This window comes from Verticillium alfalfae, genomic scaffold, assembly GCF_000150825.1.
Source record: "Verticillium alfalfae VaMs.102 supercont1.2 genomic scaffold, whole genome shotgun sequence".
NCBI lineage: Eukaryota > Fungi > Ascomycota > Sordariomycetes > Glomerellales > Plectosphaerellaceae > Verticillium > Verticillium alfalfae.
Window position 1 is genome coordinate 810,584 of NW_003315037.1, and position 24,610 is coordinate 835,193.

General features: G+C 54.9%; 10 protein-coding genes across 10 annotated transcripts in view; 5 read left to right on the forward strand and 5 right to left on the reverse strand.

Annotated features, from left to right (window-relative positions):
- Positions 1-454: 454 nt before the first annotated feature.
- Positions 455-2,196, forward strand: VDBG_01715 (UDP-glucosyl transferase family protein; the record flags this gene model as incomplete). Its single annotated transcript, XM_003007481.1, has 2 exons — positions 455-518; positions 599-2,196. The coding sequence occupies 2 exons, from the start codon at positions 455-457 to the stop codon at positions 2,194-2,196; spliced, it is 1,662 nt and encodes a 553-aa protein (XP_003007527.1).
- Positions 2,197-2,321: 125 nt separating this feature from the next.
- Positions 2,322-3,107, reverse strand: VDBG_01716 (DUF341 domain-containing protein; the record flags this gene model as incomplete). The annotated part of the gene is made up of 3 exons (XM_003007482.1): positions 2,322-2,917; positions 2,981-3,005; positions 3,066-3,107. 3 exons carry the CDS (start codon positions 3,105-3,107, stop codon positions 2,322-2,324), a joined length of 663 nt encoding a protein of 220 aa, XP_003007528.1.
- Positions 3,108-3,589: 482 nt separating this feature from the next.
- Positions 3,590-4,759, forward strand: VDBG_01717 (predicted protein; the record flags this gene model as incomplete). Its single annotated transcript, XM_003007483.1, has 1 exon — positions 3,590-4,759. One exon carries the CDS (start codon positions 3,590-3,592, stop codon positions 4,757-4,759), a length of 1,170 nt encoding a protein of 389 aa, XP_003007529.1.
- Positions 4,760-6,152: 1,393 nt separating this feature from the next.
- Positions 6,153-8,422, forward strand: VDBG_01718 (conserved hypothetical protein; the record flags this gene model as incomplete). Its single annotated transcript, XM_003007484.1, has 6 exons — positions 6,153-6,394; positions 6,487-6,632; positions 6,927-7,119; positions 7,196-7,555; positions 7,626-7,996; positions 8,115-8,422. 6 exons carry the CDS (start codon positions 6,153-6,155, stop codon positions 8,420-8,422), a joined length of 1,620 nt encoding a protein of 539 aa, XP_003007530.1.
- A 110-nt stretch (positions 8,423-8,532) lies between these two features.
- VDBG_01719 (NAD-binding Rossmann fold oxidoreductase family protein) lies at positions 8,533-9,767 on the reverse strand (the record flags this gene model as incomplete). Its single annotated transcript, XM_003007485.1, has 3 exons — positions 8,533-9,041; positions 9,107-9,589; positions 9,722-9,767. 3 exons carry the CDS (start codon positions 9,765-9,767, stop codon positions 8,533-8,535), a joined length of 1,038 nt encoding a protein of 345 aa, XP_003007531.1.
- A 731-nt stretch (positions 9,768-10,498) lies between these two features.
- VDBG_01720 (Aim12p) lies at positions 10,499-11,370 on the forward strand (the record flags this gene model as incomplete). The annotated part of the gene is made up of 2 exons (XM_003007486.1): positions 10,499-10,574; positions 10,685-11,370. 2 exons carry the CDS (start codon positions 10,499-10,501, stop codon positions 11,368-11,370), a joined length of 762 nt encoding a protein of 253 aa, XP_003007532.1.
- A 474-nt stretch (positions 11,371-11,844) lies between these two features.
- On the reverse strand, positions 11,845-14,680 carry VDBG_01721 (predicted protein; the record flags this gene model as incomplete). The annotated part of the gene is made up of 3 exons (XM_003007487.1): positions 11,845-14,161; positions 14,211-14,356; positions 14,633-14,680. 3 exons carry the CDS (start codon positions 14,678-14,680, stop codon positions 11,845-11,847), a joined length of 2,511 nt encoding a protein of 836 aa, XP_003007533.1.
- Positions 14,681-16,056: 1,376 nt separating this feature from the next.
- On the reverse strand, positions 16,057-16,338 carry VDBG_01722 (conserved hypothetical protein; the record flags this gene model as incomplete). Its single annotated transcript, XM_003007488.1, has 1 exon — positions 16,057-16,338. The coding sequence occupies one exon, from the start codon at positions 16,336-16,338 to the stop codon at positions 16,057-16,059; it is 282 nt and encodes a 93-aa protein (XP_003007534.1).
- Positions 16,339-16,891: 553 nt separating this feature from the next.
- Positions 16,892-18,727, reverse strand: VDBG_01723 (tubulin gamma chain; the record flags this gene model as incomplete). The annotated part of the gene is made up of 5 exons (XM_003007489.1): positions 16,892-17,330; positions 17,392-17,856; positions 17,904-18,547; positions 18,625-18,665; positions 18,720-18,727. 5 exons carry the CDS (start codon positions 18,725-18,727, stop codon positions 17,103-17,105), a joined length of 1,386 nt encoding a protein of 461 aa, XP_003007535.1.
- A 1,582-nt stretch (positions 18,728-20,309) lies between these two features.
- The window catches only part of VDBG_01724 (phospholipase D1), a gene marked incomplete at both ends in the record, with an annotated part of 5,551 nt that continues 1,250 nt past the window's right edge, over positions 20,310-24,610 (forward strand). Inside the window, 3 exons of the mRNA XM_003007490.1 lie at positions 20,310-21,000; positions 21,102-21,598; positions 21,708-24,566. Of these exons, the coding sequence (XP_003007536.1) occupies positions 20,310-21,000; positions 21,102-21,598; positions 21,708-24,566 (4,047 nt within the window). The remainder of the gene's footprint in view (positions 21,001-21,101; positions 21,599-21,707; positions 24,567-24,610) is intronic.

The window sequence follows — 24,610 nt, forward strand, 5'->3', positions numbered from 1 at the left end:
ACATGTGATAAGCATCGGGGGATTTGCTGAAGAGGTTATTTCCAGTACTCTGTGTGAACATCATGCCCAGTTCAGGTAGGTCGGAATGCCAAAATATGTTGGTGAGGAGATGAATCGAATGCCACTGGCACAGCGAGGCCAGCTTGGCACATTGTGCCACCGGCGTTGATCTTCCTCATTCCATTTCCATCCCGTCCCTCCAAGACAAAAGTCCCTACTGAGAGGTGATTCTGCATGCCCGGGAAAGGGGCTCACATGAACGCTTGAGTTAAGCCACTGCCAGTAAAGCGACTAACTCAAGGCATCTACCTGCATTGGCTAGTCTGCGCAGCGTGGTGTGCACCACAGACTGCTGGCAGATACCTCGATTTTCGAAGCGCGTTGAACGAACGAAGGCAGCCTAAGAAAGACTTCAGCCAAGTTGACAGACTCAATCCCGTAGGATTATCCCGCCATGGATACTCTTTTCAAGGCAAAGTTTCTCGTCGTCGTGACGGTAGGGGGCTCTACAAACTCCGGTATGTCAGGAGTAAAGAAAGAAACCACCATCAAAGAAGAAAATTTGATAATTGAAACTGACTTGAATTTCTGTCTGCAGCCCCCATGCTTGAAGTGTGCGCGATACTCGCCACTAGAGGTCATACTATTGAGTTCGCAACACTTGAAGGGCGACAAAAGTTCGCCGAACCCTACCCGTTCGTGTCTGCCGTTCACATAGTAGGGCCTGCCATCTCGGCGGCCGATGAGGAAGTGCACTACCGACGATTCTCCAGGTGGGACTGGGACACGGCAGACGGCAAGCGGGACATCGTCGACGGCAAGATTGCGTTTGACGCCTTCTGGCCCGAGACATACCGGCGGCTCGGAGACGTCGTGAGGAAGACCAGGCCCGACTTTATCTATGCCGACTACCATGTCGAAGCTGCCGTGGATGTGGCCTCTGACTTTCGGCTCCCTGTGGCCGTCATGTGGCCGCAAATGCCGTGGTTGGTGATGCCGCAAAAGTACATTCCCGGCCAGTCAGGTATGCAGCAGCGCTGCCTGACGAGCGAGAAGGCGTCCCTGACGGATCGGCTCTTCGAGATGACCTTTCTGCTGCGGTCCGCACCCTACTTCTTGCGCTGGCTCTTCTTCGTACGCTCCATGCGCAAGAAGGAGGGCGTGCCGCCGCGGCAAAAGCAGTCCAAGCCAGACCATCTCGTGCTCACCAACTCGTACTATGGCATCGAGGTGCCGCGAGACACCCCGCCGCTGGTCCACGCAGTAGGGCCTATTCTCTCCGAGTCGTGGCCGGCCATGCCGGATTCGTTTGCGTCCTTCTTCGCCGCCCGCAAGCGCATCTGCTACGTCGCCTTTGGCACGCATGTCATTCTCGACAGCGCGCAGGTGGACAAGATCGTGCGTGGTCTCGATACGGCCCTCGCTACGGGCATCATCGACGGCATAGTCTGGTCCCTGAGTCTCGTGGCCGCCGCGGCATTGAGTCCGAGCAGCTGTCCTTTTCCTCGTTCCGCCGGCGGCGACCGCCGCCTGACCGTCGCCAGCATGCTGGCCAACGAGCACCCAGCCTGGCTCAGCTGCACGTGGGCGCCGCAGCGCGCCATTCTCGCCCACAGCTCGACTGCCGTCTTTCTGACCCACGCCGGCCCGTCGTCGGCCAACGAGTCCGTCTTTCACGGCGTGCCCATGATCGCCATGGGCGTCTTTGGCGACCAGATGAACAACGCTCTCCGGCTCGAGGCCGCAGGTGTCGCTGTCCGGCTGCAAAAGAAAGACTTCACAGCCGCTCAGCTAACCGAGGGCGTAACGCGCATCGTTGTCAGCGAGAAGGATGATTTTGAGAGGGAGTCGGCTCGCCTCCGCAAAATCGCGGCCGTGGCATCTCGGAGGAGGTCTCTGGCAGCCGACCTCATCGAGGAGCACCTATACGACTGGGACGGCCGGTTCGAGCACCAGCTGCTCGGGCGTGAGCCGCGTGGTGTCGAGATGGAGGACGGTACCTCGTCGCCTCTGTATGTCAAGGATGCGGATTTCTACCCACGCGGCCGAGAGCTGCGCCCGATGCATCTGCAGACGGCCGACGTGCGCATGTCATGGCTGAAACTGAATAACGTCGATATTGCTCTGTTGCTTTGCGGCGCGGCTGGTCTGTTGGGGGGATTTATTTACATGATTTACCGGGTTAGCAACTTGTGAGAAGATATTCAGATGATGTGACATGTTCACATGAGCTGGTCATTTCGGGTATTGTTCACCAGATTGAAGAATTATCAAGCTTTGTGTCCAGTCTTCAATTACCCCTATTACCAAGTCATAAGCCATCACTGTCCGAAGGTAGACTTGCGCATGACCTGCGCAACCACGCTCGCCATGTTCTTCGTAATCTCCACAGGAGCCAGCGGAATTTCATGCCCCGCGCCATGATCAAGCAGAACTCTCCCCCACTCCTGGCACAGCTCAGCCAGGCCCGTGCCGTGCGCGACGTCCGGATCTTCGCGTCCGACAATGTGCGCCGTGGGCACGTGTATCATGGGCTCAACACCATCAGCGGCGCGCAGGAACTTGATCTCGCCGGCGCGCAGGCTGTCCTCGCAGTATGGCAGGCCGGCGCAGAAGAAGACGCCAAAGGAGAATAGCGGAGGGTTGGCGAAGCGGGCGCGGGCCATGACCATGGCAGCGAGGGAAGCGCCTTGGGAAAAGCCCATCACGCCATCAAAGGGCCCATTCTCGGTGAGCCAGGAAGAGAGGTCATCAATGGCAGTGAGGATACTGGGGGCTGATTTTGGGTCGTAGTAGGCGAGGGCCTCATCAGCAGAGATGAAGGTCTCGATGCCGGGCGCCAGGTCGCAAGGCTCGCCGCCGTCAATAAATTCATAATGATGGGCTTGTGGATGACCGAGTTGATGTCTCAGAGCGGCTGCTCACGTAGGCTCATTTTAGTGTGATGATTGGATCGGAGAGCACACAAGGCAGCACTCACTTGTCTGCATCTGGAACACCTGAGGCTACATGAGCGTGGGAGTCTCGAGAGGGGGGATGGAAATGGAGGAAAGAAACAAACTCACCTTACTATTAGTGCCCATGCCGTGGAGACAAAGGATACGCATGTTGATGGCAAAGCGTAGATGACTTGGGAGCAAATAGACGCAGAGAACAGATGATTATTCGCAGATGCTCTACTTGAAGAAGTACGTACGGGTGCGTTGGGTCGGCGACAAGATGGCGGAGGTGTAAGGGATTATAAATAGACACACGGCACGCTCTACCCCCATAGATATTCAGCATGGTAGGACGCCTACATCACTTCAGGCTCGGCTTTATCTCGTCCCTTGGCAGGTTTTGTTCCACCGGAGACCTCGCCCTTCGTCTACCTGCCCGACGTGGGCTTTCTGCATGCCTCTTGGACTATCCTGTTCTAATATGCAAAGAACTTCACTGCGTAACTCCTGTGCCGCCATTGACTTCATCTCCCAACCAGGAAAAGGCGTCGTCAAAGTACACCTCCCCAGCCTCACAAATTAGCCTTCTACTGACTACGGCCAGGCCTTGTCTCTCATGCCATCTTGACCAGTAGGGTACCATATATATCATGGTGGCGCTAATCTCCGCGGAACCCCTGAGCTTCGGCATCATCGGAGGTGGCTTCTACGGCTGCCATATCGCGACATCCCTCCGAGCCCTCGGCTTCGAGGTGAAGGTCTTTGAGCAACACACGCGGCTCCTGCATGAAGCATCTGGTAACAATCAGTTTCGACTGCACATGGGCTTTCACTATGCGCGACACAGCGATACACGGATCCAGTCTCGCGACGGGTTTCTGCGGTTCCTCGAGCGGTATCCGGGCCTCAGCCGCAGCGTACCATGCAACACATACGCCGTGGCATCGCGGGAGTCCCTCCTAGACTATGGGACCTATCGCGCGGTTATGGCATCGAGCGGCGTGGAGTTCACGGAGGGGGCACCCATGGGGGTTGAGCTCGCCAACGTGGCAGGCGTTGTGCGTACGGGGGAGAGGGTGCTGCTGTTGGCCAAGGCGAGGGCGCACTTTGCGGCTGAGCTGGCGGGTGTGCTCGCGTTAGGACAGGCCGTGTCGAGCATCGTGGACACGGGAGCCGGAGTCTTCATTGACGGGGAGCGGTTCGACTACGGGGTTGATGCGACATGGGGACACCTCGCGAGGCCGCCGGGGATCGAGGTCGTGTACGAGCCGACATTGCTGCTATACTATGAGGGCCCCGTGGATTTCCCAGCCGTCACGCTCGTCGACGGCCCGTTGTGCTCGGTGTACCCAACAGAAGAGCCGGGCCTCTTCACGCTGTCAAGTGTACCGCACACGCCGCTGGGTCAGTTCCTGTGCCCCCACGAAGCGAGGGCGGCGCGCGACAGGGTGGCGGCAGCGCCCGAAGTCATCGCAGCCAAGAGAGCAATCATGGAGGAGCAGGTGGCGCGATACGTGCCCTCGTTCGCCAATACCTTCCGCTACGTCGGCCCTCAGCTGGCCATCAAGACCAAGCCTTGCGGGGCGTGGGATGACCGCAGCTGCCAGGTGGTGCGTCGGGGGCGGATGCTGTCGGTGCTCTCTGGCAAAATCGACACCGTCTTCTTCGCCATGGAGAGAATCGTGGCCCTGGTTGAGGAGGCACAAGCGGCGGCTGGGCTAGAGGATGCGGTATCGTCATTGCGGGCGGACATCGCCCTGATCAACGGGCGGGCTGGTGTGAATGGTGCGGATGAGGACGGGCTGCGAGAGCGTCTGTGACCAGGATGCCATCAAAGGAGATGAATCCTGGCAATGCAGTCATACGCAATGTCACGTTGATGGAGTATCGAGAAAGAATCTAGACAATGCGTGATTTGTTTTCGGCCAGTGGTTCGAGACTTGTGACGTTCCGTCGCCGTCGACATCGACATCGACGATGTCAGTTCGGCCCGTCTACCGCGACGTGATGCATCCTTTGATGTTGACTCTGTTTCAACGCCATGGGTGAAGGATCACCCAGGATGGATCTTCTGTGATTGATTGATTTGTCACATAAGAAGATGTTGGTGGTGTGTCGTGGTTGATACAGTGGTTGTTGGATGATGTGTGACGGCAAGGCATGAGGCTGTGTTGCGAGGTTGCTTGAAGTTCGGATGACCCCTGCCTTGTAGAAGGCCCCTGGGCTGCAGCTTCCGCAGGTACCCATAGATAGAGCAGGTGAGGTAGCTACAATCAACCAGGTACCGGACGGGACGCAGCTGCGGCACAGGGCATGGTCGCATCCGAGTGGCTAAGTTCTCCAGGAGCCCCGATTCTTTTCAAGTACCTCGAAGGACGTAGACTCAAGTATTTCTGAAGCCCCTATCATGTGCGGTTGATCATGTTGCATGATCCGTGGGGGGAAGTAGCCGCCGCTCAATATCGCAAAGGTGTTTGCAAGACATCCAACCTCGAAGGAGAGAACAAGCCGAGATGCTTGAATGCACCAAGCAGCATAGCAGTTTCTCCCGGAGAACTTGTTCCGGCCCACCACAGATGTGTTGCTCTTTCTCTTCGCCGTTCCCAGTTGCTGTCTGCGACCATCGCCAGGAGATCCTGACCGCGGACGCCTCCAAGCCATCAAAGACCGAGGAAGAGGTACCTCATCAGGTGAAGACCGGATTTCAAGATGCGCATGGCGTGCTGGTGTTGAGTCTCCTATTTCTGCCTCTCATCGTTCGACACGCACGTCAGCCATAGGCCGTTGGCTGTTACACTGCATTGGCCGGCCGGTGGAAAGGTGGAAATGGCCAGTCATATGGGCCATTCGGCATGGGTGTGAGCAAGCATTGGCAGTTGGCAATCACTCTTTGTACGTCGACACCTGGGTGTCCATCTCCCAGCTTTGCCAGTTGGCTGCCTCGTCTTTTGTCTCGATAACCATCTATTCAGGCACTCGCCGGCTCGACATCCACACTCACCATTCACACGCCTCATCTCGAAGCCCCTCGAACCTCCGCCTATCCAATCCACGCCGTTCGTGTCACGGCACTTATCGCCCTCTTTTTTATCGTTCAAGGGCCCGATCACGATCAACCTTGCAGTTCTCAGCCATTTCCTCGTCGTGCCACCTTTCCTCGCTCCTTTTCCCTTCTGTCAAGTCCTGGATTCACCTCTCGCTCCTCTTCTTCCAATGGATGTTTCTCCGTCTTCTGGCGAGCCCAAAACGCCTCCTCCCTTCCTCGGAAACCCGGAACCTGATGCCGATCTCGGTCAGGGGGGCAAAGATGCCACCAGCAATGGCAGCGTCGCCTTGTCCCGTCCAGAAGCAGAAGCAGACCCTACGCCGCCAGATATCCACCCCCCCGACGTGGCCACTCAAACTCGACAAAAGGTCTACCATACTGGATGGAAGCTCCATGCCTTGACAGCAGGGTAAATCCCTCCACCTCTGTACAGCAGCAGCCTACCAAATTGGCAAGCTAGGCATACATACATTCTTGCTAACCACCGCCATATCTCAACAGACTATGCCTCAGCTTGCTGCTCTCGACCCTGGAGACCACCATCGTGAGTACCTCTCTGGTGTCTATCGTCGACCACCTTCAAGGTTTCGATAGGGCCAGCTGGATTGTGACCTCCTATCTGTTGACATACACTGGTTCGTGGTCCCGTATGCGTTGCTTGATGTTTCGTCGCGCCAGTTCACTATTGACCACATGAATTTTGCCCCCAGGCTTCCTGATCATCTTTGCAAAACTGAGTGACATTCTTGGCTGCAAGTTGATGCTCGTCTCTGCCATCACTCTTTTCACCATTTTTTCCATTGCCTGCGGTGCTTCCCGAGTCTATGCTGCCATTGTTATGTCACTGTATTCTGCTTCACTTATAGTGCTGCCTTTATGGCCCTGAAGGGCGCGAAAATGCGGATATCAAACATACTAATCTCATTTGGGTCCCACGACAGGATCGTTTTCAGAGCTCTTCCAGGGTATGGGAGGCTCTGGCATCTATTCGCTCTCCCCCATCATGGTTTCCGCTGATGGTCCCCTCCGTCCCAAGTTCGCAACATACATCGCCATTGTAACCTCCGTCTTCGCCATCTCTAGTGTTCTCGGCCCTCTTCTGGGAGGCGCCATCACCGACAACACCACCTGGCGGTGGGTCTTTTACCTCAAGTCAGTCTTCAACCTCACAATACTTTTTGCCGAAGTCACTGACGGGTCATCTTCGCAGCGGCCCAGGCGGAGCCCTTGCAGCCGCACTCGTAGCGCTCGCGATACCCTTTGGCTTCCCCTATGGCGACTCGACTACATTCTTCCGCAGCTTGATCTCGGAAAAGAGGTGGAAACGCATTGACTTGCTCGGCGCGACCCTTTCGTTGGCCGCATCCATTCTCCTTATATTTGCTCTCCAGCAAGGGGGCGTAGAGTATGCCTGGAACAGTGGCGCCATCATCTCAACGTTTGTCCTGTCTGGTACTCTGTGGCTGGCTTTCATCGCCTGGGAGCGCAAGCTGTCGGGAAGGAGCGGCGTCTGCGAGCCCATCTTCCCCTGGCGTCTGACCTCAAACCGATTTGTCGTTGGTTTGCTTCTGTGAGTAGCGACTCTTCAAGACACTTTACCACGCTGAAAAGAGGGACAAATGACGCTAACAATCCTGCAGAAATGGCTTTCTCACGGGCTTCCCTTTCATGGCCGCAATAATCAATATTCCGCAGCGGCTGCAGACGGTCAACTCGACAACCGCCATCGGCGCTGGACTCCGCATGCTACCTCTGCTACTTCTATCCCCGGTGGCAAGCGCTCTCTCCGGCGTGTTGATTACGAAGCTCAAAGTTCCCCCGCTTTACGTCCTCACCCTGGGCGGTGTGCTTCAGGTCATTGGCGTCGGGTTGTTCAGCTCACTTGATTCGACCACTCTGAGGGTCCCAGATGCACAGTACGGCTATCAGGTCATCATGGGCCTTGGGTTTGGCTTCAATCTAGCAACCATATTAATGATGGCAACCATTATCGTCTCAGAGAAAGACCTAGGTATGATTTCTGACCATGGTCCTTGGCCCTCTGTGCTCCAAGACCGGATGCCTGGCTGACTCAAGTGCGACTCTAACAGCCGTGACAATGGGCGCTGTGACACAAACCCGTGTCCTAGGCGGCACAATTGGCCTTGCCGTCTGCTCTGCATTGCTTATTGACCACATTAGGTCTCAAGCCTCGGCCATCTTGACGCCGACGGAACTTGCTAGCATATTGTCATCGTCAGGCAACATCGCCTTGCTGCCCCCGGAAAAGCAGTATGCGACGAGGGTCATTTTCGCCGAGGCCTATTCGCGGCAAATGAGGGTCATGTTGTACTTTTCCTTGGCTGCCCTCGGTTCGATTCTATTTCTGTTTGAAAAGAAGCCGAGGAGAGCGGTGACTACGACGACAGTGGAGGATCCGACATCCCGGTCTTCATAGCTTTCTCGATTGGCTCTTTCACTCTTACATTTGAGGTGATCCCTAACATAAATGAAGTTGTCTTCCTCTCCTTCTTCTACATATATATCCTAGTGAACGGAGAGTTTGTCTTAGCTTGTGATGTCTCTAGGTGTTCCACCATCTTCTCCGGACTCGAGAAGAGCTTGCAGAACCTTCAGATCTCCCAATGCCTCTAAGGGTGTTTGCAGCTGATCAGACACTCCACCTGGCAGGCTCCTACAAAAGGCCTCAATTTCGGCCCTCACAGCATTGTCGTAGATGAATTCCTTAACCTTGTTCACCAGACCTGTTGCATCGGTCACTTGAATTTTCACCGGCGACCAGGTGACGGAGCCTCTTGTTGTAATAATGACGATCTCGAGGTCAGACCTGGGCTCTATGCCATAAGAGAGGCTGATGGTGCCGCTTCGGCCGGATTCTGTCAAGGCGACGGCATGGATAGTATCTACGGGGGCGAGGTGCTCCTGGAGGAGCGCAGAAGCTGCCATGACTCTGTTGATCGTGTCTCCCGTCGCGCACAGTAAAAGCCGAAGCGAGGCAATGAAATGCACGGCCCCGTCGAGGAGGAAGCCGCCCTGGAAATCCGGAGTTTGGCGCCCTATTTCTCGAAATGCCCCGTCAGGTTGGCTCCGCGAGTACGAGTTTCGAGATTCAAGTACATACATTCAGTCTGGTAGTACTTGTTGTCCTTCTGAACACACGTGTAAAAGGCCAGCCGAAACGTCACCAGCTGCCCCCCGATGTCGCGCAGCCTGGCGGCGGCGTACTGCAGGCTCTCGTTGAAGCGGAAGTTCTCGGCAACGGCCCAGACGGGCGTGCGCGGCCGGCTCACGTGCCAGGCAAGGAGGGCGCTCGCCGTCGCGACGTCGCGCGCAATGGGTTTCTCGCTGAGGACGTGCTTGCCTGCCGCCAGGGCGCGACGGATGATGCCCGCCTGCACGGGGATCGGGAGACAGATGATGACGGCAGATATGTCAGCGCGGGACAAAAGATGGTCGAGCGAGGAGTTCTCCTTGTTCGGGCTGTCATAGTAGATGTCTGGCCTGGGCTCGACCTTGGCCGAGACGGCGGCGGCTGTCTTTTCGGATCGAGAGTACACGGCTCGCAGGGTGAGAGATGGGGAGCCTCGGATGGCTGGTATGTATTCTATCATGCTGCATTAGCGTTTGGTCTAGAAGAACGTACGGAGAAGATGACTGGGTTTCTCGGCGATGGCCGGGCGAGAAGAGGATTCCAGTGTAGAGGATCGGGGTGGCCTCTGCAGGCAGGTTCACGTACGCTCTCGAGCAAATATGCCACCACCAAGCAATGCTACCGCGATCATCGTAGTCGAGCCTGCGAGGAACCTAAGCAATCAGCAGTTGGCAATGGCCGCTTCGAATGCGTCTGTGAGATGAGGCAACATGAGCACGGGGTGTCTGTGTTCTTTATACTTGCCCTCTCTGATGTAGTTGCTCTCCCTGAGTTTGTCTGCCCTGAAATGTGTCATGTCAGGCGCAACAGGGACCTATCATACCTCCCTGGGTATGCAATGTGCTTGGGTGCAGCAGGTAGATAGCTCAGGTGTTCGGGCATGGAGAGTATACCCGAGATGCATATGTACCAGGCATCTTGCTGAGACAGGGCAGCTACGGGAGCTGCAACAAGCAGGCATCGAACGTTGCATCCTTGATGACGAGCAAAAAGACCCCTGTCGTTGGTCCCCCCACGCCATCATCAGTCGCCGAGACGGGCTCCAGCAGAGCGAAAATCAACGGCGATTCAAGCCGTCCCAACGGCCCCGCACTCGCCAGTCAAGCTGCCAGATCAGCGTAGCCCGTAACCCACCGACAGCTCCGGTCGATGCTCATGTGTTCATGGACAGTCTTCCGTATGCCTTATGTCACTCAGCCTGTGACCCACTATAGCTTCTCACGACCCCGAAACCGCTCTCATCCTCACCCATCGCCAATGAGCCATCGGTTCTCGTTTCACCCACAAGCTCCAGTCGGCTAAAGCGCATCGAACCTCCTCGTCCCTCAAATTGAGATATCTGCCATCCTATCAGCTACAAGTATGGAATCTCAAGTCGACCACCTGGTCTCCAAGGCCTGGGAGAAATACCAGTCCACGCCACCAAACCAACGACTACGTACGTCATCCCACCACCCTATACCACCAGACTCACCTCGCCTGACAGCACCGCACCCCGCCAAACATAACCACCACAAAACAGAGATGAACTGACGTTTCTCACCTTAGTCATCGCCATAGGCGGCATTCCCGGCTCCGGAAAGACGACCCTCTCCGGCATCATCACAACCCGGCTCAACGCCCTCGCAGCAGCAGCAGCAGCAGCAGCAGCCGCCTCGACCTCCACCACCTCGCCCTCTTCCTCCAACCCCCCAGTCTCGGCCCCGGCCGCCTTCGTCCCCATGGACGGCTACCACCTGACGCGCGCCCAGCTGTCGGCGCTGCCCAACCCAGCCGAGGCCCACGCCCGCCGCGGCGCAGTCTACACCTTCAACGGCGAGGCCTTCCTCGCCCTCGTGCGCGCCCTGCGCGCGCCCCTGACGCCGCACACGCCCACTATCCGCGCCCCGAGCTTCGACCACGCCATCAAGGACCCGCGGGAGGACGACATCGCCGTCGACCTGACGCACCGCATCGTCGTCTTCGAGGGCAACTACGTCGCGCTCGACCGCCCCGTGTGGCGCGACGCCGCCGCCCTCATGGACGAGCTGTGGTTCGTCGACGTCGATTTTGACGTCGCGCGCCGGCGTCTCGTCAAGCGGCATGTCCGTGCTGGCATCGCCAGCAACGAGGAAGACGCAGACAGGCGCGCTCGTGAGAATGACCTCGTCAACGGCAGGGAGATTGTTGACCACCGCCTTGACGTCCACGAGGTCATCGTCAGCCGGGAGGATGGCAGCTGGGTGCACGAGTGAGGTGGGAGATACACCAATACTGAACTATGAACATGGAATGCCCATATCATGACAACCATTTTTTTTTAGACCAGAGATAGAAATCGCCAGCATGGTAGAGGCGATCCCTAATTCCTTATGAAACTACCTACGCAGTATTCGACCGAATCTTCGGGACAAGCCTCCCATTGTTTTTTGTTTTTCTTTTTTTTTTAAAAAAAAAAAAAAGACAAAAAAAAGAAGAAAATTCCAAACGCCTCATCAAATACTCGAAAGCCAACGGCTCTCCCCGGCTGGTGTCAATCACCAGTTTCAGTCACTAGTCCATGCAAGAATCCCCTCCGAGGCCGCCTTCTCGCATCCATCATCATTGTCGCGCGTTCCTCTTGCCCCATCGTACTCAGAGAGTGGTACTCCAACCCTACCCCCCTCCCAACCCAAATCACTGCCGACGCTCTGATACTACTCGTCATTCACTTTTGCACCCGCGGCAGTCTACCCGAGCATGGTTCCTGTGAATCGGCCCGCGTGGCTGAAGCCTTGTGAGGGCTGTGCAAACTTCGAGTTGGCGAGTCCTTTGTGCTGCTGCTGACTTTTGGCACCCACATGGGATCCTTGGGCAGGCGCACGCTGAAAAGTGCCGCCATGACTGGGCTGGAAGACCGGGGCGTCTCCCGACAGCCTGGTGGCTGCATCAGGTACGCTCTTCACATCGGCCACAACACCACTGGACGCAGGCTGTGGCATGTTCATCTGGCCGTGACCCGAACCCGGAAAAGAGGCGCCTACGGGAAGAACATACCGTCTGGTAGTCTTGACTGTGGTGGTCTCCTCCACGACATCGATCGCGTTGAGGCTATTCATCATGGATAACATCGACCAGGCTTGTCCAAGCTCCCTGTCAATCGCACTTTGTTCGTGGGAGTGATGAGGAGTGGGACTTTTGAGAATAGTAACTGCTGGGGCCTGTTGAGGTATAGAATCGTTCTCCTGGGTCGTGTTTATTTGAGGCCGGCTGGTCTCCCTGGTCTTCTCGAGACGGAAGGCCGTGGATTTCTGGGGCGTTGGCAGGGTTCTTTCAGCCTTTAGTTCGGGCGTTGAAGAATCATCTAGAGTGCTTCCAGTACTAAACTTCTTCGTGGCCCTGTCCCCGGTGTCTTTGGCTGCCGATTTCTTCGGTGAGCCAGGGAGAGTGTTGAAGTTGAACTCTACCTCAGGCTTGGCCTTGGCGGCAACAACTATTGGCATCGCAGGGGCACCGGAAGGGCTGACAAAGTCGAATGTAGCCTTAGACTTCAGCCGCTCATTTGATTCAGGCGCGAATTTGCATTTTCTGGTCTCGGTACCTTTGATACTGGTGGATGGTGCTGAAAAGTTAATGACAATCTCAGGCTGTCCACAATCTTGAGTCTTAGAATCTTCACCCTTCGTCGATAGGGTGGCAAGATTTCTAGTGATGGGGCCTGCATTCATCGACGCCTGCTTCAAAGACTCCGCGGGTTTTGGTGTCTCATTGAGACGACCACCCGTCAAGACAGACTCGGTGTATTGCCAGTTTTCCAGCGGTGGGATTACCTGAGTCGGGGTGCTGCTCATGCTTCTCAAAGCGCCCGGGCTGTATTTGATAATGTCGTGCCTGGGAGAGATTTGAGGCGTCTGCCCGTTTCCTTCAAAGACGACGCTGACAGACTTTTCAACACCAGCTGTATTTAAGATATCAGGGTCCTCGATCTTGGACACCATTCTAGTGCTGTCCTTGGTGTCGTCTTTCGGCTTCACTGAGTCGAGGTTCGGCGGCCCAACTGCAGACTTCGTTGCATCATTGGTGGTCTTGGCTGGCGTAGTGTCTGGGATGCTTTCAATAATATCCATCCCGACAACAGCCTTAGACCCCACGGCCGCAGCTTTCTGTGCATTCAGACGATTTTGAAGGCTGATCTTCTGTTCAGGGGTAAGTCTGCTGATGCTCAGAGAGGTCTGCAAGGCAATAGCGGCTCCACGAAACATTTTCATCGTCTCTGCGTCATCGAATAAGAGCGTCATATCCTTTTTCTTGGTTCCGGACACGAAAGAAACGTCACACCAGTTGTCTTTGTGCTGGCCGTCATTGGCTCGATACGATGTCATGTCGTATACGAGGTTGACGTATTTGCTAGTCGCTGCCTGAGCTTCACTGCCCTTGACGAGTATGACAGGGTCATCGATATCGCAGTCAATGCTATCGTTGATATAACGTAGTATGAAGCCTGCCTGTTGTCGGCCGTTGCCAAATTCGATCATCTTCAGTAATACCTTAGCGTCAACCGTTTTCAAGCCAGTGCTCGGGGTGATCTTGGCCTTGCAGTCTGTAGACCACGCCCAAAGAACCCTCCCAGATGATCTATCAAGGGTCTTGGCGGGGTTTCCATGCGTCTCAACCGATGGTTGTGTAATTTCTTGCACCTTAGTATGGGGAGGCTGCGGCTGGGACTGAGCTTGTTTCTTTGGGTCTGATATATGCTGCTCGGCCTGTGAGCCAGATTGCAACTTTTGAGAATTCTTGCTCGACAGTATTTCTGCAGCCTGTGCCTTTGACCGTAGATGGGGAGCAACGACGGCGGCAACCCGGGCGGACGCCAGATTCGCTTTAGGATCACCGTGGAAGCGATTCTCAGAGGTCTTTTTTGCGGATTGATGCTCATCGATACGGTTTTGAGTTGCATTTTTCCCATTCGCGCTGTCGGATAGCTTCATATCTTTCGGGTTGAAGACCTTGACTGGGACTCCAGGACGATCGAGACCACCAAAGTTGGTAATGTTGGACAAAGTACCGCTGTTGACCATTAGTCAAGTGCCAAAATCTTCTTCAAGAGGGCTCTTACAGTTGCTGCGGACGGAGTCGGTTATTGATCTGCTTAAGTTGCTCACTACGATCTCGGCTTTCAGCGTCATGCTGGGCGGCATGCATACGACCGCCACCAAGATCAGCCAGACCTTGAACGCTGCGAGCCTCTTCGTCGTCGATTCCCTTTTCTCCGACAGCTTCGAGTGGTCAGTCTAGTCAAAAGGTCGTCAGGAGCTACATACCTTTCCACGCCGAGTTGGCGGTCTTTCCTACGGCGCGTGATGCGCGACGTCCAGGATCATAAGTGATCTTTCTATTATGAGAGTTCTCCATTGGCAGTTCATCATTGCGGTTGAGACCAAGGTCACTCTGCTTCACCTGTCAGCTCTGAAGAACGAGTTGCCTCGTTGGAGACAACAGACGGCCATGGAAGAGCGCCTACAACGGCACAGAACCTACCAGCATAGCATTTCTGATGGCATTTTCGAACTCAATATTGGTCGCCATTTTTTGGCTGGAGGCAGCTTTCGCGCTGTGGAGGATGCCTCCCAAGACGTTTGGCCACCTGGTGGATAGGTGGGCTTTCGGTGGGCGGGGTTAGGTAGGGCAAGTCAGACAGAGATGACGATTGAAGGGTCCTGGTCGTAGGAGGAAAATCAATGAATCAACTGGTAGGTAGGCCTAACAGGTGGGCAGAGGCGGAGGGCCTTGAGACTGGGAAGGTGCAAGGTACATACAGGTCTTGCCTCGCGAATAGGAACCCGATGAATACCTACGTCACTTTATGCCCTTTGGTAAAGCATACCTTAGGTAGGTATACCAGGTATCTAAGGTAGGTACTTAAAGTATCCCAATGGGTTAAAGCATGACCCCTTTTCCAGTGGCGCAGGCGCACTTGATTGTTAAAATGAAGCAGCGTGCTTCTGAAGAGGAGGTTTTGTTGAATGTATCTGTGGGTGGAACCAATGTTGGATCGATGCCTGGTGGCATGGACTTTTTGAATCTAGCCCTGTGTGTCAGTACATGAGAATGTCAACATTCATAGGTACAGGGTGTGTGAGTTGCATGCTCACTTCCGCAAAAGAGATCTCTCTACCACGGCGCCTCAAGCCAACTCGACTAAGAAGAAAGACCAGGATAAGGGATAGTTGTATCAGTTTGGGGCTTTGTTGAACGGGGCCCTTAGTTCTGGACGGAGGAGGGCGCTTTCAGTACGTTGGTATGACCTTCAAAGCCTATGAGGAAGACGCCGGAAAGCTTCTCCTGGGTGAAATCGCATCGGGTGACCAATGCGGAGCTGGTTTGAGGATTTATTGTCAGGGTTACAGAAAATGGCAGGCGAGAAGCGTCAGTTCCACAATAGGTAGCGGGAGTATCAAGAGTGCCCTTTGTTTTTCTCAACTGCTGCCTGGGAATTCTTCACCGGTGTCGTCAATCTGAGCAAGATATGCTTGATTGTCTTTGGGCTGTGGGCTCAAGTGAGCACCTACCTTGTTGAAAACTTCTGCCTGGATCCGAGTTGCCTTTAAACCAGGGGACGAGAATTGTATTGGGGGATACTCTTGAGTAATCCACTGAATCCCATGACCACTGTTGTGAATGATAATCCCCTGGAGGCAGGGTTTGATGTAGTGAATCCCGTGCATTGATACACACTCCTAATACTTGAATAGCCGCATTATCAGCCTTGAGACACACTGCATGGGGAGCTGTACTCGTGGACAAATCATCATACACATAGATGAATCAGAGGCAACACGCAGGAGGATAGTCATGATGAGTGAATATTGGTAGATCGTTATGTTGACGTTGTTGGATTGATCATCTAGTCATGATAACTTTTAAAAAGCCAAACGCTGTCCTACTCCCAGTTTTACTCTATCTCATTTCGCAGCAGCATCCTTGGGGGGACCGCTCAGGTTGTCCTTGCCTTGACGTCCGACGTTGCTCAGATCCGCGTCGTTCTTAGATGCGGGTTCGCGAAGACCGGCCTGCGCGGCAGAACCAGTTCCAATGTCCGCCTCAGCGTCGCCGCCGCTGCCGACGTTGACCTTGGATGCGTCGGCGGATTGCCAATCAGAGGCGACAGGGGGCTGCTCGGGAAGGGGGAGGTTGGCGCGGGTCTCTTCGATCTTATCGCCCTTGGGAACGTGCATGTTCGTCATTTCTACGACTGTTAGGAAGGACACAAAATGCGGCTGAATTCAGGCAGACATACTGATTGTTGTCGTTGGGGGTAGTGCGAATAGTAGCGGGTGTTTGGTGTTTGAGGATGGAGAGACTAGCAGGATTGGACGGTGGTATGGATGTGTAATGTATCAGTCAATGAGATAAAAAGGTCTTCTTAAAGGTTGTTCTTCTTATATGAAGCAGGTCGCCTCAAGCTCCAAAGCTCCTGACCCCGCTGACGTCAATGACGTCAAGAATGAAGTCAGATTCGACGGAAACCATACCGATCCTCGATCTGTGGAGAAGTGTCACACTTTGGCCTCTTGTAGATGCGTTGCCCTCGCAGGTACCTTGTGCAGGTGGAGTATTCAATGTAGTCTGAAGAATTTTGGTATCCATATCTGCGCTTGAAGGCTCCTCGGCAGGCAAGACTGTTGTACAGAGAGATCGCGATCCGTGGGTCTGGCTGGGAGCAAACACTCCTATCAGATCACAGCTCCACACATCACCCACGCGTGTCAAGGGTCATCACTAGCTAAGGCACAGAATGCCGTGCATGGTTTGTCAAACAGATCCTTTCAGGCTATTGCCCTCGTGTCGCGATCCCAGGTACGGATGCTCTAGCCCCAAACGCCTAACTCTCCCAATGGAAGATGCCGGAAACCTTGTCATATCAAAGCGCTCAGGTACAATCATGTCATGCCTTCATTCTTGGCGCGCCATCCCCACTAAGTTACACGACGCTTTCTCCTCAGGATCCTCAACCCATTCTCTTGTCTGTCTCTGCAGAAGTTGGGATTTCTGCTTCAGGGTTCAGGTAATTGGCGTCCTCGGCCGCCTCATATTCCTGGATCAGGTCCTGCACCACCTGACGAGACTCGTCGAATTCGTTGAGGTTCTCTGCGAAGGGAGCCGTTTTCTTGTAGCCCTCCATGAAGGCATTTCGTTTCCGCATACCATCAAACTGCTTGACGATTCGTTTGAACAGCTGCGGTTCATTAGCTAGACGGCCTTGTAGCATGTTTGGATAGCACCATGTGCGGACGTACCGTGGCAATACTCGTGTGGTTAGCTAGCATCAGCCCGCTAACACGGTGTGCCATTGGAATGTAGGGACTCCGTTTTGTTAATGCGACCTGGATGCTTGCAGGACCCCAGGGGATAAAAGTTGCCAATCTTCGCTCTCGGATGCGAAGAAGACTCTTGTGGACATCAGTCGGGTCAACTTCGCCTTGAATGACGTTGAGAATAGAGATGTAACAGCTCTTCTTCCCAGGTTGCGTTGACACCATCCTGTTCTTAGGTTGAAGAAGCCGCCTCATCACGTCCAGCACTGTGGTCTTCCGAACAGTCTTTGCCTGCTCAACTTGGTCGCCAGTAAACGGGGTGTAGGATGTCATCAGGAAGTGACAGCGTGGGGTCGGGATGAGGGAGGCTAAGATGCTGACAAGGTCGTTGTGCATATAACCAGGGTATCTCAGGGTCGTGGTGCTCGCAGACATGACAGTGGAAACCTAGCTGGTCAGCATGGTGCCTTGCGATGGAGACAGACATGACGTACAAGTTGATTAGTTTGTGCAAAGGACGGCTCGTGGACGTGCAGTCTGTCGGCGGCGATCCTTGACAAAGCACCGTTGTCAAGCACCACCACAGAGTCCGCATTTTGTGTTAAACGTCGCATGGCCAGCACGCTATTGTAGGGGTGAACAACGACATCGCCAGCGTTCGTTGTGTCGGGGAAGACGGAGTACGTCTGTATGATCTTCTTCGGAAATCGGTCATTCAGACGCTCGAGGAGAAATGACCCAAGTCCAGATCCAGTGCCACCTGCGATGGAGTGCAGCATCATGAAGCCTTCGAGCGAATCGCTACCATCGGCCTCACGGTCAATCATCTCCATGATGTCCTCAAACACCTTCTCGCCAGTCTGGTAGCCGTCACCCCAGTTGTTGGCTGCACCCACACCATCTTTGCTGACGTAGAAGTTTTCGGGATTGTATATGTTCTTGTAGGGTCCTGTTTGTATACCGTTGATGACGCGTGGTTCAAGATCAATCAGAATGGCTCTTGGAATGTATCTCGTGTCGTCGCTCTGATAGTAAAAGACGTCTTTTCGATCGCCACCCTCAGTCGCGAAGTCTTCAAGGTTGCCGTCTTGACTGATGCCATGTTCCTGACACAGTTGCTGCCAGAACTGACTGCCAACTGCGGAATCGTTAGCATGTACCTCCTGGCGGTATGAGGCTCACGACCCGAACGCGGTCAATGGCGGGGTAACTGACTGCTGTTGCCGCACTGGCCGGCCTGAATTGTGATGATCTCCCTGTTGTCTGGTGTTAGTGATAGTCATGAATCCTGTGGAGCTTAATCGAAGTACCTCGGCATGCTGATAGCTGGCGTATGGCTTGTCGAGAGCGCGTTGGTAGTCGAGCCGTCGTTACCTGCTACCATGCACAATTGAAGCGGACCCGCGATGCTCGACGCGTTCCTCCCTTATCGATAAGCGTTGGGTACCTTCACCCCTGGCTTCCTGATTGGGCCTTAGGAGCACCAATCGCTACTGGTCGTTCTACTAGGGAGGGAGATTCTCAGTCCGTGGCTGCGTCGCCAATTCAGGAGAGCGAAGATGGATCACTAATAGTCTCATTCCATAGTCTTCCATAGTCAAGGTAGCCAAGTGGTGATGACAGTTCTTTGCTGTCGCGCTGGCAATTCATTGTTTTCAAGTTGAGGTACAGCGTTCTGCTGAGCACATTCATTCCCGCCCAACCGCCGCAGATCTCAAGATGGCATTCACTTTAGGCTGTCGCACCAGCTTTTAGCATACGCGGGAAGGACCCGCCTGCTGCGCCACCTGTTGCGTTCCAAAGTCTAAAGGACTACACTGAAAACTCTCAGAATGGCAAGTTGCATTTGTCGTTCTGCGACATGTCGCTGCCAAAGGTCATAGCCTCATACATATGTGCGTGAAATCTTCTTATCTGCTTTGGCCGGCAAGATGCAATCTCGGACACCTCGGATGCGTCTCAACACGAGTCACCGCCTGATCTTGATGGAGGATTCCATGACCTGTGCAAGCCACAGGTTCAAATAAAGACAGCGCCATATTGGGATAGCATCAGCCACGGCCAGCGGGGGACCTTGACATCATTTGATGAAACGAGAAGCTAAATCTCCCTGCCTCAGCACTGATTGGCGCTGAGACAGCGCTACTGAGGCCTTGCCGAGTCACTGGGCTGGTCCTTCTTTCAGGGTTCCACCCAATGCCACAGCACCCCAACAACCCCCTGCAACCCCCTGTAGCCCTCCCAGGCGAGGATCGCTGTAGGTATCTTTTCGGGGTGAGAGACAGGGGCAAGGGTACGCTCCACGGAGGCATCCAATACCGCCCGTGTTCGCGCCGAGAATGCGAGATTGGGACTGGCACCCAGGGAAAGAGTGACTCTCCGCTCCAATTTCCTTCAACTGATCGGTCGTCTCGAGACAACACCAGCAACACCTGACTACTTCTATAGGTTGCTCGACTTGAAGTTGTTGCTTAGCGACACAACGCTTGGCAGTCGCTGGTACCTGGCTTCCCGGACTAGCTACGACGATCTGACCACGACATTTCGCATCCGTCCCACGTGCAGAGCCACGTCCACCCGCAGCGCATCAGTTGTTCCCCGGTCCTCTCTTCCGGCTTTCCTACGACCGAGTTGCTCGAATTACGCGTCTACAGCATACCGTGCTGCCAACCAAAGAATTGAGTGGACTGCCGCCCCGAGGGTCTGGATCCTTTCAGAGCTGGCGTGCGTTCCCTGGAATACCGAACAGGCCGCCCGACAACAACATCGACGACACTCCAACGAAACGACCACAGAGTGCTTGCCATGCCCTGCACTTCCCTTGACAACACCAGTACAACCTTGCGAACCAGATCAACAACATTTCGGACACCTTCTTGACGACACCTACACAGCTCATCATGGGCGACAACCGGCGTGATGATTCTGTCTCGCCTATGACCAGAAGTCCTAAGCCGACAAGGGTAGCCATCGCTGGCTCTCCGGACCGTCCAGCGAGCCCACTGCCCTCGATTCTCAAATCATCGCCGTTGGCAGGAAGCCCGAACAATGTCGAGTCGACCACTGAAGCAAGGGACTACATGAACGGCGGACTACCGCACCGACACCAGTCGCCCGTCGATCCGCTCGGCCGACCGATACCACCGGCTCTATACGTTCCTTCGACGCTCAACAACTCGTCCGATATGAATGACCGAACACCAGACCCGCCTTTTCTACAAGAGAATGGAGGCAACTCGGAACCCACGTCGCCAGGTGGTGGGCGTCGCAGTGTTCAGTTTGCCAGGGCCGACGTTGTGCTGGATGCGCCCCCCGCCCACACGCATTCACGAAACACCTCCTGGGACGACCCTGCCAAGTCCCTTAGCTCGTCCCTGATGAACAAATTGAAGCAGTTTGCTGGCTCTAGCACACAGATCCCTAGATCGCCGAGCTCTGGCGCCCTAGGTGAGGCCGGAAGTCAAGCTCTGAACGCATCTCCTACCGTTACCCGTGGTGGATCAAGAATACCTGGTACATTGGCAGAAGAAGGTAGCGACATTGATGCCGATGCAGAAGAAACTGCCGACGAGGGGGCTGTCTCCGACACAAGTAGGGCCAAGAGAAGAGAGATGATGCGCCGGCCTCGAAGCCTCCAATCTCCATCCCCAGCACGCCCAACATGAGGGCAGCAGCCTCCGATTCGCCCATAGTACAGAGCAGGCTAGGTCTTAGGAGACGCTTGAGCATGCCGGACCCGCCAGATCATCAACACGGCTTGTCTGAAGGCGAAGGCCGTGATCAGCTGACGACACCCTCGTGGATGAGGGGCAACTCATGGATCGTAGGATCAACGAGGTCCTTGCGCAATGAATCCCGCGACACGGGTGGTCCCTCTACGAGAGGACCGGGCCATGTCCGCCGGATCACAGTTCTTGGCGGTGGCGGCGCATCTGACGGCGATGCCATGACGCCGCGACGTCCGTTCTTCAGCGGTGAGCGAGCATCGACGTTCGGTGTGCAGAAGTGGAAGCAGGTGAAAAATACTCTGAAGCTTCTTAGGCAGAAGAAAGAGGACCGGTTCGACTTTGCCAAGTCCGCTGAGCTCATGGCTGAGCTTCGAGCTGGCGCGCCGGCGGCTCTCATGCTCGCAAGCATGATTCAGCGAGATGAGCACGGCAACAAGCGGATACCTGTACTTCTTGAACAAGTGAGACTTCACATCAGGGACAGTGCCCCCGAGCCAGGGCGACGACAGCGATCGACATTGGCTTTTTACCATCGACATGGAATACGGCAGTGGGCCCAGCCGCATGAAGTGGACGATCATCCGCACCATCAAAGACGTCTACAATCTCCATGTGCGGTACAAGTTTGCCATGAGCAACGACAAGTTTATACACGGAAGAGCCGACATTGGCTCGCGGCCAAAGCAACCGAAATTCCCATGGGCCGCGTTTCCTTACCTTCGTGGGGCGCGGACCAAAGACGAATCGGAAGAAGACGACATGGCTAGTGTTCGCGGTGATGATCCGGCCGAACAGACCCCTGGCGAGCGCACTGTTGACGAGACAGCCGACGAGACCGACGGCCGTCCACAGGGCGGCCGGAGAAAAAAGTCTAGGCTGGGCATGCTTGGCATGCGAAGGAGATCAACCGGACTGACGGATCCAGGCGAGACTTCTGCACTGGAGGGACATGCGGAGATGATGCAGTCTCGACGACGTTATGTCGAGAGGCAACGGCGGGTTCTCGAGAAATACATGCAAGACATGGTCCGATGGCTCATGTTCCGTGCGGACAGCAACCGACTCTGCAAGTTCCTCGAGTTATCTGCACTTGGCGTCCGCCTGGCTGCCGAGGGCAGCTACCATGGAAAAGAGTGTTACCTTCACATCCAATCCTCCAAGGGTCTCGATTTCAGACGAGTTTTGACTCCAGAAAAAGTCATTGCTCGGCACAGCCGCAAATGGTTCCTCGTTCGGTCCAGCTACATCGTGTGCGTTGAGTCACCCGAGAACATGCTCGTATACGATGTGTACTTAGTCGACGCCAAGTTCCGGATCGCATCCAAAAAGAGTTCGCTCAAGCACATTGGCTCCAGCGGTACCAGGGAGATTGATCTGACGAAAGAGCCGCCACCTGACAAACACCATACCCTGACGCTGCACACTTCTGAACGCAAAGTCAAGCTCTTCTCAAGAAATCAGGCAGTGCTCAAGCAATTTGAAGACTCCATTGCCGAGATGTTAAAGCAGACAAAGTGGCATTCTGTCAATCGTTTCGACAGCTTTGCGCCAGTAAGACAGGGCGTATTCGCTCAATGGCTTGTCGATGGCCGAGACTACATGTGGAACGTTTCGCGTGCCATCAGTATGGCGAGGGATGTCATTTACATCCACGATTGGTGGCTGAGCCCTGAGCTCTATATGCGAAGGCCGCCAGCCATCAGTCAAAAATGGCGTCTGGACCGGCTGCTGCAGCGCAAGGCTCGAGAAGGTGTCAAGGTATTCGTCATCGTGTACCGCAACGTCGAGGCCGCCATTCCCATTGACTCAGAGTATACGAAACATTCGTTGCTAAACCTGCATCCGAATATCTTTGTCCAGCGATCGCCGAACCAGTTCAAGAAGAACCAATTCTTTTTTGCCCACCACGAGAAGCTTTGCGTTATCGATCACGATATTGCCTTTGTCGGTGGCATTGATCTCTGCTTTGGCCGGTGGGACTGTCCTCAACACCCATGCGTAGACGATAAGCCCACGGGCTTCGAGCAGAGCGAGCAGCCCAAGGATGCGCTGCACTGCCAGCTGTTTCCTGGAAAAGACTACTCCAATGCCCGCGTACAAGATTTCTACAAGCTTAACGAACCTTATGAAGAGATGTACGACAGGGGCAAAATCCCCAGAATGCCTTGGCACGATATTGGCATGCAGGTTGTAGGCCAGCCGGCGAGAGATCTTACACGGCACTTTGTCCAGCGATGGAACTACATTCGCCGTGGCCGCACAACGACCCGTCCTCTGCCATTCCTTCTGCCGCCGCCAGACGTCAAACCAGGCGAGATGGAAGGCCTCGGCCTAACTGGCACATGCGAAGTTCAGATCCTGAGATCTGCGTGCAACTGGTCACTCGGTATTGATGACCCGGAGCACAGCATTCAGAATGCCTATATCAAGATGATAGAGGATTCAGACCACTTCGTATACATGGAGAACCAGTTCTTCATCACCAGCACAGAGGTCATGAACACCAAGATTGTCAACCGCATTGGCGACGCCCTGGTGGAGCGAATTATCCGCGCCTACAACAACGAAGAAGATTGGAAGGCCTGCATTGTCATTCCGTTACTGCCAGGCTTCCAAAGCAGGGTCGACGAGCAAGAGGGCACTAGCGTTCGGTTGATTCTGCAGTGTCAGTTTTACAGCATCTGCCGTGGAGAAAATTCCATCTTTGGACGTCTTCGCGCGGCGGGCATCGAACCCGAGGATTACATCCAGTTCTACAGCCTGCGTCAGTGGGGTAAGATGGGCAGCGGTGAACTCGTCACGGAGCAGCTCTACATTCACGCGAAGTGTATCATTGTGGACGACCGTGTGGCTCTCATCGGGTCTGCCAACATTAACGAGCGATCTTTGCGAGGCGACCGCGACTCCGAGTTGGCAGCCATTGTCCGTGACACAGACATGATCTGGTCCACGATGGGCGGCAAGCCCTACCGCGTCGGCCGATTCGCGCATACGCTTCGTCTGCGTTTGATGCGTGAGCATCTTGGTCTCGATGTCGACGAGATTCTCGAGGAAGAGAGGCAGGCAGAGCTTGACAAGGAGGAGGAAATGGCGGCACAGATGGACGAGATATACAACGACGAGCCCACGACGCCAGGGTTTGATGCTGATGAAGCCGGCCCCAGCAACTCGGCCCCTTCGGCGAGCAACGAAGATCATCTTTGGCTGTCGGATGCCAGACGGTTTAATCGTGACGCAGATGCTACTCCTCTTTCCCGCTCTGAAGCTGCATCGATGGTCGAGGAGAAGGACCTTCGAGTGTTCAATACGGAACACGCCCTGGAGGTCGAGGGCTATGGGCCGGATCACTGGAAAGCAGCTGAGAAACGTGGTCTTGATACCGGCCGGGACTCGGTCATCATTAACGGCCGCGAGGTTCTTGTCCACAACGTGCTGGCGGAAGGCAAGGGAACACTTGAATCCCCAAAGAAGCC